At 44.7% G+C, this 14,850-nt stretch overlaps 1 protein-coding gene across 6 annotated transcripts in view; it reads left to right on the plus strand.

Moving 5' to 3' along the window:
- The window catches only part of AOAH (acyloxyacyl hydrolase), a 103,693-nt gene that overhangs the window by 65,240 nt on the left and 23,603 nt on the right, over window positions 1–14,850 (plus strand). For 3 of the 6 annotated variants that reach the window (XR_003256341.1, XM_026083749.1, XM_026083750.1), the window contains exons 17-21: window positions 4,998–5,170; window positions 8,884–8,942; window positions 9,023–9,082; window positions 10,704–10,800; window positions 14,316–14,392. Coding sequence is in view for 5 of the 6 variants with exons in the window: in XM_026083749.1 (XP_025939534.1) it covers window positions 4,998–5,170; window positions 8,884–8,942; window positions 9,023–9,082; window positions 10,704–10,800; window positions 14,316–14,392 (466 nt within the window). In the remaining variant the exon portion in view is untranslated. Of the gene's footprint in view, window positions 1–4,997; window positions 5,171–8,883; window positions 8,943–9,022; window positions 9,083–10,703; window positions 10,801–13,960; window positions 14,001–14,315; window positions 14,393–14,850 lie in introns of those variants that run through there. The other 3 variants (XM_026083752.1, XM_026083751.1, XM_026083753.1) reach the window with 2 other exon arrangements.

A 14,850-nucleotide genomic window follows, 5' to 3' on the forward strand; every position in this document is an offset into this window, starting at 1 on the left:
GCCAAAATACTGTTCATAATTCAAAACGCTGCTGTCTTTTTATCCTAGCATTCATCACCTGACAGAGACAGTTTTGTCTCTGCTCAAATCCTCTTTGCTGTGTTTTTTCTCCAAAACATTTGCAGCACCAGAAGAGGCTGGGGCTATAAGGCTGTACTAATTCCTGTGGCTCCAGCAAGGAAAGATGCTGCAGCTTCTGCAAAAACACCCTGCTCCCATCGAGTGGGAAGCTTAGCGGAGAGATTTTGCAAGAGCCAGTCGTTATGTGTAGCTGCACTGGCTCTGATGTATCTGCAAAAGTTATAGAGGATGCAGAGCATCCAGTGGGCCTGACATTAAACCAAAGGCTAGCCCAATAAAAACCTCTTTAAGGACAGCTTTAAACTGCAGTTAGAGAGCCCTTATAGCCTGAGCCTGTATTTTACCTTCAATAGAGAGCAATGTGCTGAATGCACTGGAGGGGCATTGTTAAAATGTTAGTATTTCATCCCGTGTGAAGAGTAGGGCAATGAGTAATGTGGATGTTTGTAGCGGAGAAAGATAATGAAATTGGCAGCATGTGTTATATGTTTCCAGTAGTCTCCACGCTGTGCTGTCCAAACCGGGGGGGGGGGGGTGGTGTTATAAAAATAAAGACAGATGGCAACGGTATCTCTCAGCCCACTGAGGTGTAAATGTGGGMCACAATGTGGGACACACAGACCTGGAACAAAAAAATTAAGAGAAGAAAATAACAAGCACCAGAAGTCTCAAATGCCATACACTTATTGTGCATATTTGTTGCATTTGGGGTAAGATACGTTTTCCCCAGCCTCTCTTTCCCAGCTCTACAGTTACGGCATCTGCAACAAATACACACGTGACAGCAGCAAAGTGGGGTGGGACGGCAGCAGCCTGGAGGGCAGCCAACCCCCTTCTCCAAAGCAGCAGCAGTGCCCGAGGAGCTGCACGCTCCCTTATTGCAAGACTGCTGTCACCAATGTGCTGCCGCGCTCCCCCCAGCTCGAAAAATAGGCTGTGTGAGCTCTCCGCAGAGGAAAGCTGGATATGCATCACACAGGTTGTGTGAGGCTCACCTGCTCGTGCACCCAGCTAGGGAACTCGTGGTGCTGGGACATCCATGAGCTGCCAATGTGCATGCCCAAGGGTACTATATAGCTCTCTTCTATATATTGTAGGGGGAAGGAGTGGTCCCTAAAATAGTCCCATCCAATGCAGCAAGCAGTCAAACATCCAAGCGTTAATGTCTGTTTGCTTTGTGCTGACACCATAAATTGTGGCAAACACCAGCTTCCAAAGGCCCTGGGTATTCAGGAGCTATTGCTGGCTGCTGTGCCCAGGGAGACGATGTGATGGTATCGCAACAGCCCTCAGCTCTGTCTCAGACACCTCGAAAACATCAGTGCGCCAGCCAAAACCAACATGCTCACTCGCTGGTTGGTTTTAATTTCATAGTCTGGCACAAAAAGGAAATATGAAGACATATGCTGAAATATCTGCATGACTTAATTGGAGAACGACAAAAAAGTGTGGCATTATGAATGTTATATTAATTTCATCTCACACTGTTGTGCTTACTCGTGGTAGAGGCCTTATATCAGGGCAGTATTTTGAAATCGAGTGCTGCAACACCTGTAGGAGAAATGAGGTAATTTAAGGGCAAAAACCACAGTCTTATCTCAAAAGACTCCCTTGCTTGGGTTGCTGTCACAAGTTTAAGCCTGAATCTTAATGCTGTTTTTTGATTTCTCTCTGACTGGAAATTCTCAAATGCCTCAGAAGCACACACTGCATTAAGATAAATTTCTAGGCCCAGGAAAGTTGTCTAATTATTAATTTGTATGCAAAATGCAGCCCAGTAGAGAATCCCAAATCCTTGCTCGAGAACATGGTTCTCCCACATGGGACTCAGTTCCACCCAAACGCAAGCATTTCTAATGCCTCAGGACAAAACAAGAGCACTTTTGAAAGCCAATGCATGTACAATATTCACTGACAACAAATTCTACCTGATTTCTCAGCAGTTCATTGATCACTGTGAGCATTAATTAAGTTTGCTCTTCTCTTATCCCTGGGAAGCAGTTAAGTCTTATTGGCCTTACTTTAGAGATGGGGAAACTGAGGCATGGAGTTTAAATGTGCTTAGTGCAAGTTCATGCAGGGTTTGGCAGAGCATTCTCCCCCCTCACCCACCCAAAAATAAGGGCAACCAGGTTGGATCCTCAGTGTGTTTTGAGCAACATGCAGATAAGCAGCAAAGCACCCCAAGATGCCCTCCCGCCTGCTCTCCTTTCCCCACAGTGGGGTTTGAAAGGAAACAGAGCCAGTTTCGAAGCAGGAAGCGGGAGTTTCATTGTTCCTTCCTCATTCCTGCCTTCCCTAAAGCTGTCTCCAAGAGGCTGCTGGTACCACTGACTACATCCTCCTTCACGTTATGGAAGGCCTGAGAGTGTTTTTAACACTAAAGCTTCCTAAAAAGCACTTTCTCTTTGATATCCTTGGCCAAGCTGAGTTGCACTTGACCAAAAATGTCATGAGGGGCTGCTTCCCAAGATGCCTATCTGCATCCCAAGATGAGCATTTTGAACATGAAGGTTCCTGTGCCTTCATAAACCCTTGTACGCCGCTTTAAAAACCACGCCATGGTTGCTCACATGAACTGTGTAGCAGATACACATGGAAAGAAAGGCCGCAAGCACAGCTGCAGTGGCTCTGTTACAGCATGGGAATGAGCTGGCAGGAGCTCCTGCACAGTCCTCAGCTAGCAGCACCAGGCAGCAGCAGTGCTAACATTGCCCAAACTGCTTCCCAGAGTCTTTAACTCTGAGCGTAGGCTGGATCAAAGACCTGAGTGCACTCAACCCCGAGGAATAGCCTATTTAGCATTGTTTCACAGCTGTTTGTGCTCAATAAGGTGGTGTTTGTTCCATCCCATGCATGGCAGCACACATTTGTGTGTCCTGAATCCTAACCACTGGGCTCTTGCCTCTGTTTCTGAGGGCTCTTTGAAGAGCTAAGTTGTAAACACATGGATTTGTTTATTGTTATTGTTTTTTCCAATTTAAAAAAAAAGACAGCTTATGGATTTATACATTCTGCTTTGCATTCCCCTGGGTGGGGAGCAGGCCATCCTGGAGCTACATGCAGGGATTTTTGGAAGCAGGCAATGGCTTCGTTTCTTCCACCCACTGAGCCTTCACTCCGAGGGAGAGAGAGAGAGGATGTCTCCAGAAAACAGGAGGCTTTTCCCCAGCATTGGTCTTGGTCTGCCTCCAGGTTTTTTCCAGAGCAAGGCCCCACAGCACTGGGCTCTCTGCTGGGCCACAGACACGTGGGTTGTCCCCCGCCACTTGGCCCTCTCCCTCATGGAGCAGAGCTGCCCCATTTCCGCAGGACAGGAGAYGGGATGGGGCTGCCTCCCTGGAGCCACGTTCACCAGCTTGCTTGGTTAGCCCCCGTATCAGTTCAGGACAAGTTACAGACGTGTATGCCACAAGAGCACGGCAATAGCTCTTGGGGGAGAGTGTTGAACACTTCTGATAAAATAAAATGGTTGTTTTAATAATATAACTAGAGCAGTATTCTCTAGGCAGCCTGGGGGTTTTTTGCTTATTTGTTTTTTTTATATAAGTTGAAATTTATTTCAATATGTCAGGACTTTTCTTTTTCTTTTTTTTTCTTTTTTTCTTTTCTGAGTCTTTTACAGCTGAATGCAAAAAGGGAAAGATAAGCCTGAGTCTGAGACTCTGGCTTAAGATGTTTAGGCCTGCTGGCATGCCACAAAACATGGTCTTTTGGTCCATATGGGACTTTGACAGCTCCTATATCCTAAAAAAAAATTTCTGAGGATTATTTCATCAGCAGTTAAATATCTCCTACCCCTCCCTCCAATCTCCTACACCTGTCTGGACCCCTCACTGCTCTACCCTCTCCTTCAGAGCTGGAATATGAGTCGTATGAAACATGATAGCCAAAGCTACCCTAGATGTTTCCATCTGGCCTTATCAAACAGTATATTGAATGTAAAAGATATGCATAGTAATTTGTGGGAAAAGAAGCCCTCCTTTCACACAGTACAATCACAGGTTACATTTATAGGGCATCTTTCGTCCCAAAGCCCAAAGGCACCATTTCCTCCAGCTCTGAGGTGAACCACAGAGGCCCTTTCACAAGGTGTAGCAGCACTGTGCAACCCGTTAGGACACCAAATCCTCCCCCAGCTGAAACTTGAGGCAGATGTTAGGGCAGTCAAATGTGAATAGCAGACTGGGATTGCACAAGTACACCAAGGTCTTTGCAATCATTAAAAGCAACATGGACTTCTAATGACCTCCACCAGACAAGTTCCTGGTTTTATACTGAGTGCTGTAAGGCAGAGGGAGAGCCCTCTCTCAATAAGTCTTGCCACTGGTTTATGGGTGATTTAGAAGATAAAATGCCACATTGAAACACAAATGCTATTTCCTACAGAATTTTGATGTTCCTTGGCAGTCTTCAATACAAATTATAATCCTATTTTCTTTTACAATATCTGCAATCTACCAAAAGTAAGGCACAAGTGTTATCGGAATAGCTTTGCATGGATTTTAATACCACAAGAGACTGATATGACCATCAGCTACTTCATAGTTCTGATCCCCCCTCTCTGCAGTGTAAATGAGGAATGAGTCATTTGAAAACAGTGGAATTACTCTACCATAAAGCCAGTAAGAGAGCTTTTCTATATGGAAGCCACACACTAAAAAAGGGATGTATGTCTTTTTTTGTTTAACAGGGAGAAATTTTTGTTTGCTACACTGAGGGGTGTTTTTGTATCAATCACTTGTAATTTTGGAAATAAAAATGAATAACTATGACACACTGTCCTTTTCATAAGCTTTTCTTTAGCAAACATAATATGGAAGAACAGCAAATAAGAATATGCTGCTATTTCAGCTGCCTTTTGGGGAGCAATATTACCTGACACAATATCCCGTTTACATCCTCTTTTTCTGCAGGGAACGTGACACATTGGCTCACATGACTACACCCAAACAAATGCTCTCCAATGTCATGCAAGCTCTGCAGTTCCTGAACTCCCATCTTCCAAAGGGCAGCCACGTGATTTTAACAGGCTTAGTAGATGGCCGCTTTCTCTGGGATAATTTACATGACAGATACCATCCTCTAGGTAAATATGAGATGTTTTGGGGTCCTCTTGTTTATCTGTCTGCTCATGTTTCCTTCTCTTGCTGAATAATTTATGAATCTATTGACAATTTCAAGCAAACTCAATAGAGTGGAAGAGATCTAAAAGATATGAGATGGATCTTGGCTGTGAAGTAGAAGTAAGGAAGCCAGCTTACTGCCCTCAAAGCAGGATAGGGCAACTAGAGGGCAGATCCCTGTCCTGCCTCGTGTCCATACTCCCCGCCAACCAGCACCCACTCAGCTCCAAACCAGGCTTAGCACATGCTCTGGGGGAAAAACAGCTATTCTGCCTCAGCCTGGGCCCAAACTGTAGCCTGTATTTCATCCTGGATGTTAGAGTAGGAGCTGGATATCACCATTTAGCAAACACCTCCACTTACCAAGGTGTAGATGTCTTGATAAAGCTGAACCTAGACCAGGACGGAATTGAGGGATTTTTGTGAAAGACCAATTAGATATTACAGAAATAAATTCCCTACAAGCATTGGGTGTCTGCCACTTCCTAATCTATATGCAGGTGTCACAATTCAAACTTCGCATCATGTACAGGTATGTTTTGGGGCTTCCTTTGAGTGCAGTTCCATMAGGTGCTTTGAAGCAATGTTTTTAGAGATTTGGAAGCTGTCATCTCAGAAGGTATGTGAAATTCCTTATCTGGCCATTACTAGGCATCTTGCTCATTTGCTTCATACTATGCCAAGCAGCAAAGAGAAATATTGTCACAAAATTATATATGATCACATATACTGATGTGTGAAATTTCATACTCTTGGTTAGGTCGCTGTTCATGCCTCCGAGGTCAGTCTGGAGACATTTCCCGGGGAAGTGGAAGGTTTGGGGAATGAGGAAGTTTGGAAGTTCATTCCAGAGCCCTTTCTCTCCAAATACATATCATCCCACAATCAATTAAAAAAAAAAAAAGTGAACTATTTCATACAGGTAGCAAAAATAGAAGTTTTTATACAGACAGCAGAAATATGTTCAGTGGTCTCCATTCAAATGTCTGCATAAGGAGCCAGTGTGGTCATTCTGCTGTCAAATTTAAGACCAAAAGCATCTCAATAAGTAGGAAGTTGTTGCCATCTTAGTTTACATCAGTAAAGAGAGAGGGAAAAGCTAAATCATATCATTAAACAGGGAATTACATCTTCAGATGATTTTGATAACCTCTTTGTATTAGAGCTTTCAGGAGGCTCTGTGTCATGGTTCTCCTCCGAGGTTAACCATTGTCAGTGACCCCACAACTTCTGCTTTATATACTTGTCGCACTGTCACGCTATGAAGGTTCGATAGCAATGACTGAGCCAGTAATATAATAATAAGAAAAAAATGTTTATTTCCTCACACAAGTTCTTGGATTAGTAAGATCCATTAAAATAATGCGATTACTAATTTAGAAAGCATAACACAAAACCATCAGTTACTAATTTAGAAAGGATAACCTGAAACCGTCGATTACTGCGYTATTAATKGGAAGSRCTGCKTATCCCTACTTGAAAGCTTTCTTGTTCACTCTCCTAGCGAGAGGGCTCTCAACCTCGAGGAGTTACCTTAACCCAGCGTCCCAGGAAAAGGGGAGGGGGGGGATACTCACGGTCCAGCCGGAGAGGATGGTCAGGGCACGTTCCCGTCCCTGCTCAAACTCTCCTGGCTCCCAAGTCTCTTTTTATACGGCTGGGGCTCTGGGCAAACACTGCTTTTGCTGACTTTTGCGAGTTTCGCAATCACAGGGCTGTTTGTTTGTCTGCTTGGGGGGACCCTGCTAGCGAGGCAAGACCACAACACCTCCGTATTGCTTCTCCCCTCCCCGGGGTCCGTGCAGATTCCAGGTGGCAGACTTCACTTCTCCAGTCTTGCTAATGCTGCCATTCCGCAGCCTTGCGCATATCAGTCCTTGCGCATATCGGTTGGTAGACTTCTTTAGTCCTGTTAACTCCTCTGTTCAACAGCTTTGCGCACGTCAGCTCTTGTGCTATCAGTTCTTCTGCATATCAATTGACAAACTTCAGTCCTGTTAACTCTTCACTCGCCCGTCAATACTGTAGGCTATTTTAGCCTTCTAAAGGCTCTTCTCAGGAAATTTGAGGTCTCCATTTCTATTCCCTTTTTCTGATACCCCATTTTGTTTTCTTTAAAGAGCACTACACTACTAGAAAGCGAAAAAGGAAGGGAAAAAAAGAAAAAAGAATAAAAATCCTGTCCCTTTCAGGACAGAGGGAGCCTGTGATAATTATGTTTAGTCACATAAATGCATTTCTTTGCCTGAGTGTATGTTTATCACAGGGGTGGTTCCTTCTACTGGATATCTAATTATCAGCAATCACACATAGCATTTTTGGCACAAGTCAAATTAGGAGTGATTAGCTATAGGATCATTTGGAAATTTTTCAGAGGGCCTGATTTGTATTGGAGGGAACCAATTAATCCTAAGCAACACATTTCGCAGTAACACAGCATTTCTGACAGATTTTCTGACAGGTTACAAGCAGGCTTCATGGCTTGGCTGCCGGTCAGGTGTTATCAGAAGTCTGTTGGGCTTTTTGCCAGGTTACCCACCTGGGATCCTGCAAGCCAAACACAAGGGCTTTGCTCCCTGGGCATCCTGACAGCCTGTCCTGGAGCTCAAAGCTTTTGGGCTATGTGGACTATTAGAGCTGCCAAACTTTTCTCCTAGCCCTACTCACACAGCCTAGGTARTATCATCTGCCCCAAAAGCCCGGCAAACTATAGCATCATTTTGTCCAAGAGCTGGAAGACCCTGTCCCCAGCTTGGAGACAGTCAGCTCCCTGCTGATACAGGCACATTCCCAATCAGGGTGACTCCCAAGTCATAACAGCTGGGAAACTGATACTGCTATTTGGCGATGGACAGCTGTGAGATAGGCAGGAATTGTGCTGGTATCGCTGAGCTGCTGTCAAGCAACCTGAGAGCGTATTTCACTTGGGGGACAGAACACTTCGGCGTTCCTGCAACAAAGCCAAAAAAAAAAAAAAGAATTGCTTATTTCAGCGTTGTAAAAACAATGAAGCATGATGGAATGATCAGTGAGCTACAAACTCTGAGAATCGAGTGGTCATTTAATTTCTGGACTGGCAGTGGCTACCAAAGAAGCCAAAAGGTCGTGAAAAAGAGTAATTTTCTCAGCAGGCCAGGCTATTGTGTAGCATAGTGAATTTGTCAGCTGGATGTTTAGCTTAGTGTTTGAATCCACTCACCCACACAGGCATATCCACATCCCTCTGTGACAGGAAAATTGTTTTTCCCTTTTAAAGCTAACCTCTCTGAGGTAAATGTGAAGCTCAGAGCACATGCAGTCACCTTCAATCTTCCTTTTGGGTTTGAAACAGCTGCATTTGTTTGGAGAGTGAAAGACACATTAATGGATAAAATATCAATCACTCGCTCTGAGATTTGCACAGGTGATGATGACTAAGCCCTCATGCGAAATGAACTGACTGTGAAAGGCGAGAGGCACATTGCACTGTGGGAGAAAAAAAAGAGTTTCTGCAGACTGCAGGGATGACTGCCTGCCCAGGAAGCTCAGGGTGACCCCCTCTGATTGCTGGGGAGTTTGGGACCCTTGGCATGGCCCCACGGCAGCCTGACACACGGGAACAGGTGGCTGGGGCACCCAAAAGCCATGTTGCATTTGGCCTTCAAGCATGCACCATTTCTCTCTCTGTGTTTTACAGGGCAGCTGAACAAAGATGTCACATATAGTCAACTTTATTCTTTCTTAAACTGTCTGCAGGTAAGATTTCCCTCTTTAGTTTATGAGATAGCCTTTGCTTTCTGCCTACCGGTCTACTAAAGCTTTCCTTGCTTGCACAGGTGAGTCCTTGCAGTGGCTGGCTGACTTCCAACGAAACCCTCAGGAATTTGACCTCGGAGGTAAGTCTGGTGAAGGCTGCACAGAGGTGTCTCGGTTGTGTCAACAGTCTTTGAATTTACTCTGCCTGTTTATTTGCGGCTACAAACCTTATATCTCAAATGCAGGATGTCAACTCAGGCTTTTCTCCCAAAGACAGAGAGGCAAGATGTGGAAACTTGTGCATTCGTTCTCTTCAAACACCTCTCAAGCTCAAGGATATAGTGCAGTTAAGTTAAGGGATTCGTAGCAGTAGTCTCGTTCTGATTCCTCAGGTCTCCAAATTTATTCTCAAGGGATGTGATCTCCCTGAGACACAAATGTTCATGTTCTTGTTCTTTAAGAAGAAAATGTACGTAATAAGAAAGAAAAGGCTTAGGCATCAAGTAGCTACGAGTACAAAAAGCCAATTGCAYAGATTTTGCTGGCAGCAGGAGCAGGCCCTGAAAGCAAGATCCTTACTCTGTCTTTATTTGGGATTTGTGCTATTCTTGCTCAGACACATTTCTGTGGACTTAATCACCAGATGGTCTGACCAAGGAGCATCTAGACTCAGTGCATGAATGGGAACAGACAGAACAGAGATGTCTTTTAAAACCCACCCTAAAAATCTGGTTACAGAAGTGAATGTCACATAATATCAGCCACTTACTCCCTTTCTAGGGAGTACTAGGAGATGTTTGATCTTCCCCCTCTGCAGCCATGTAAAGGAGCCAGGAGTCAAATATTGTCAAAGCTGCCATGTCTGTGTGTGGCTGTATTAATGTTTGCATTCACTAGGTTAAAAAATATGGCCTCAATTTTCCCAACGTTTACATATGCCTTTCATTTTATGCCCCCTTCCTCTTGACTTCAGAGAAGGCAAATAAGCACATTGCTAAATCTTTGCAGGATTGGAGCCTATGTATTAGTACAAACAAAACACAACATTCAGTACATGTAACTTCTGTCCATGAACAAGTCCTGCGTCTGCAGGATATGAATTAATCTTCCTTCTGAGCTCCTGTCTGAAACTAATTGTCTGTGTTGTCATCCAAACTGTGCATGTTAAATATTTAGGAGATTCGGATCTCTGTTACAGCTGTAGAAATCACACCAGATATACGAGCTAGGTAGAGGTCCAACGGAGGCAATTTATTCTGCAGCAAGTGAGAGCAGAATTTGGTCTGGATAGATAAGTGTTAGCGCCCACAACACAGCAGCAGGAAGGCTAACAGGAAAGGAGAAAATTTTCCCTGTACAAAAATTTTCAGTTTTCTTTAAGATGAACGGAAATGACTGGGCTCCCATTCATCAAGAGGCCTCCAAAGATGAGATTCTGAATAATGATAGGGGAGTAAGGACACTACTAGAAGTGTCTAATAAAATAACTATATGCTATGTTAACCTTATTATATCCAATGAGGCCTCACCGCAATCTCCAATGAAGTATTACATCACAAGCTATCTCCTGAAAGCCCAACAGCTAATGAGGTTCAGTATAAGTCTATGGTATAATGAAGAATTCTATTTCACCTCCTTTCTCCCAGTTAAATGGCAGCATTAGCTTTCAAATTCCTGATTGCACACTGGTGACAAAAGCTAAATCCATACAAAGCAGCATGAATAGCAATGAATTGTCATTAAATTGCTTGGTTTTTGCAGAGAGCGTTACAACTCTCCAATGTCCTGAAAGAAATAGCGAGATCTGAGAAATTCAGCAACTTTGATATTTTCTACATGGATTTCCCACTGAGACAAAGTAAGTTGCTTTTTTTCTCGCTTTTGCTCTCAAGAAGCATTTAGACATTGGCGCTGGGCTGCTAATAACACTCCTGATATGTTAGCTCTCTGTTGAGAGGACAGCAATGTAGCCAGCCCACCTGGGTAACACTGGGAGCAGGGCCAGGGACATTGGGGAGCCATGAACTGTCTTCTCCTGGTGTTCCTCGCGGGTGCACGCACCACCGGGCCCAGATGCAGCACTGTGCATTGGGCATTGAGTGTTGGGCACTGGGCGTTGGGTGTTTGGCATCGGCGTTGGGTGTTGGGAGTTGGATGTTGAGCGTTGGACGCTGGGTGTCACCTCCTGCACCAGGTGCTGCAGGGTGGCCTGGACCCCAGGCTTTCATGTGGGGGTAAAGGCACCAACCCCACCACGGGTGGGGTGAACCCCCACGTGGGGTAGGAGTGAGAGAAGTAAGCAGTGTCAGTACAGAGACAGAGAAGTAGCGTTGGGTGAAAATGCCTCCCGCCAGTCCACTGCAACTTCTCCAGCCGATTAATGCAAAAAAAAAACATCATATATGCACCAGTGCAGGTGGCCTGTGTGAGTTATAATGCATGACATTACTGAGTGGGCTTCACATTGCATTTTCTCAATGAGCAGCGCCTCGGGAAGGTGAATTTTTCCCAGCCAGTTTTCCTACCTGAGCGGCAGAGCCACCCTCTCCTGATGCAGTGTTTGCAAAAGCACAAGCACCTCTTCTGTGATGAGCTAGCTTCTTCCTGATACTTCCTTAAGTACTCACATGATATTGTAACTCCAACTTACAAAATCCTTCCTATGCGATCTTAACAGTTGTTAGGTAAGCAGATTACCTAAATCACTTCCTTCTGCAATTGGCACAAAACAAACAAACAAACAAAAATAACCTTTTCTTTGCTACTGTTAGTGTGAGAAGACCAAGGCTGAACCTCTCATTTTAATTAATGCCCGGTGTCGCTCGTCCTCCTGCCCTGCACCGCTGTGCAGAGCCCAGCTTCAGCTCCTCCATGAGCTCCTGGGGGGCTGCTGTCAGGCCCCCCCCGGAGCCACCGCATCCCCAGGCTGAACAAGCCCCTGTCCCGCAGCCTCTCCTCACGGGCCAAGGGCTCCAGCCCCACTGCCATTGGGGCTTCCCCTGCAAACAGGAATTTCTGAAGGGACAGAAGCACCCTGGCAATACTTCAAAATGTGCATTTCTAACACCCCTCCCCATCAGTGACTGCCAGTCCTTGGAAGCATAAAGCTGTCAAGGCACCTAAGATTATCGTAAAAAAAAATCTCAGTTGCAGCCAAATCCTATCAAAATTCACAAACTTATTTATCCTGCATGACCCAGTTCAGGAAGCTGGTTCAGGGTCTCTTGCAGACCATGGAGGAGGTAAAAAACAATGGGAGGGGGAGTTTTTCTGTCCAAAACTTTAGCTCAGAGATGTGGACACCACTGTCAAGTTAGATATTGTAGCACAGTTTCAGGATGTCCAAGTCTGTTTGTGACTTTTGTCTCAGCTACTTAATATTTAACAAGTCATTAAGATTTGGAACAAACTACCTGCTGGGTAGGCAAATTACTTTAATGTTAAATTGCTAACTTTAGGTAATTTATTTGCTTTCATGAAAAGAAACATCTTAATATAATTTGCTGTTCTTGATTACATCGCGTTAAATAAATGAGGTAAACAAAATCACACATGCACATACAAACATCAGCTCTGAAAGACACTTTGCAAAGTTTCCTGCAGCCCTGGAGCCAACAACTTTAGCTTCCTGTCAGTAAAGCTGTCAGCTCTTGAGTGTGCTCATAAGCAAGTTATGGCTGCTGACCTACTTTTCCTGTCTCTTTCTGAAGCAAGTGCAAATCCCTCCCTAGACTCTCCAGACATCAAATATTTAGCAGCAGTTGCATGCTGTGATCAGTACGTTGACTTCAGGCTGGCCTGTGCATCCATACATATCTATAAATATCCATATATATATATATACACATATACATAGCAGCTCCCAGATTTCTTGCAATGAAATTTGGGCACTAGCATCTATTCTAGGTGGACATTTAAGTCAGATGTTGGCTTTGGCTGAAGGACTGAGTAGTTTCTTTAAGGAGGAGTGCAATAAATGGGGGGGGGGGGTTGCTGATCATTTTGGCTTTTTCTTAATGTGGATGTGAGCAGGCTCTAGTCTAGTCTAGGCAATAGGCACTTTTAAGACTAACTCTGGGCTTATCCGATTGAAGGGTGTGTTTGTCCAAGGACTGCTCTAAGGTTTTTGGAGATCAAGTATAATGGACCAGATTCACTTATTGTGATACAAATGGGTTCCACTTACTCGTCTACTCGTTCTGGCATTGGGACAGTAGTCCCTCTACAAAGTGAAACACCATACACAGTCTCATACTCAATATATAATATCATATTTAATGATTTAGGCAAGCTGAGCCTACGTGTATTGCGTGTGTGTGTGTGTGTGTGTGTGCACATGTGTGTGCACTCCATGGTGTAAGATAAGGTATGTGACATGTCTCATGTATTGCAAATTTGAAACAAGCCCCCAGACCCTGTGCCTTTAAATAGGTTACTTTGGTGTTAAATTAAGTATCTCACATCTGTTTCTACTGTCAAAGCAGGAATATTACCACTAAAATCTATGAATTCAAAGTTAGAATGAGGACCTTGGCATCACTTTTTGGCACAATAGCCAGGGTCCAACAAACGGCAGTGTGTCTAAGTCAAAAATGTACTATATGAAAGGAGAACATTTTTCTCCTGACAGAATGCCTGCATAATGCTATTAAGAATTCTTAATCCATCATTATAAAAGAAATTATTGAATTTAGAGCCTGCTAATGCCATATCCACTCGTCCAATGTTTGATCATTCTATAACCCTTTTGAAGAGAGAAAGCTTTTTACTCCTCTGATCGCTCTGGGGCTTACAGTACAGCATCATTTGCATTGAATGTCAAGCTTATGCAATTCAAAAAGGTTGTTTTTTGTTAGAGTTGAAAAAGACCACTCAGAAGAAAAGTAACTGAAAATGACATTCTATTCCTGAAGATATCAGCCCATGTGAATATTGTGTTACCATCTCTTTCTCTAAAAAGCCCCATTTTCTTTATCTTATCCTTTCTTATCTCTCTTTTTTTTTTTTCTCGGCTGAAGATGCAACCTAAATGGAAAATGAGAAAGTATTACATCAGTATTAAATAATTTATGGCCTTACTTGCTACAGCGTCAGTCTTGACTGGAAAGTGAACTGTTTTACAATTATTTAGGTTCAAAGAGCTTCCTTGCGTAAATATCAAGGATTAAAAATAATAATAATAATAATAATAATAATAACAATAAAGGCTCAGACACTGCCCCAAGGGAAAGGGGTGATGGCTGGCTTTGACAATTTTAGATAAATTATTGTAGTCTTTATGCGGAGCCATCATGCGCTTAGAGGCGTTTTGGAGGCGAGGTGGGTGCGCGTGCCTGTGCCCACCACTAACCCCTCTGCTCCTGTGCTCTGCAGCGGCAGCAGAGTGGCGCCAGATGGGCGGCGAGCCCTGGCAGCTGATCGAGCCTGTCGACGGCTTCCACCCTAGCCAGGTAAAAACCCAGCGCCAAAACAGGGGCCGTCACGCCGGGGGGAGCACCCAGACACCCTGGGGAGCCGCCTGCCCCAGCGGCCGGTGTGAGGGATTTGTCTTTAAAATGCCCCGCGCTGGGCACGGGAAGCTGGACGTGCCCGTCCAGCATCTGTTAAGTCCAGGTCGGTCCTGCTTGGCAGGAAAAGTCCCTGCAGCTGAGGCAAAAGCTTGCCTGGCACAGCAGGCAGCAAGCCGGGCGGCTGGCCTCGGCCCTGGATGAGAAATCCCCTGCGGGCTGCCCCACGCCCTGCCGTGGGGGCAGTTGCTGTGAGATCTGCCACCTTCCTTTAATCCTTACCCCGTTCTCTGGCCAGACAGGTCATCATGCTCCAAGACAGACCCCCGTGGCGCGGGCTGGCTACCCGCGTGCTGAAACACGCTTTTGCAGGGTCTGGGCACGGGTGCTGCAGCCTGCAG

This window comes from Apteryx rowi, unplaced genomic scaffold (assembly GCF_003343035.1).
Source record: "Apteryx rowi isolate R43461 unplaced genomic scaffold, aptRow1 scaffold_613, whole genome shotgun sequence".
NCBI classification, from domain to species: domain Eukaryota; kingdom Metazoa; phylum Chordata; class Aves; order Apterygiformes; family Apterygidae; genus Apteryx; species Apteryx rowi.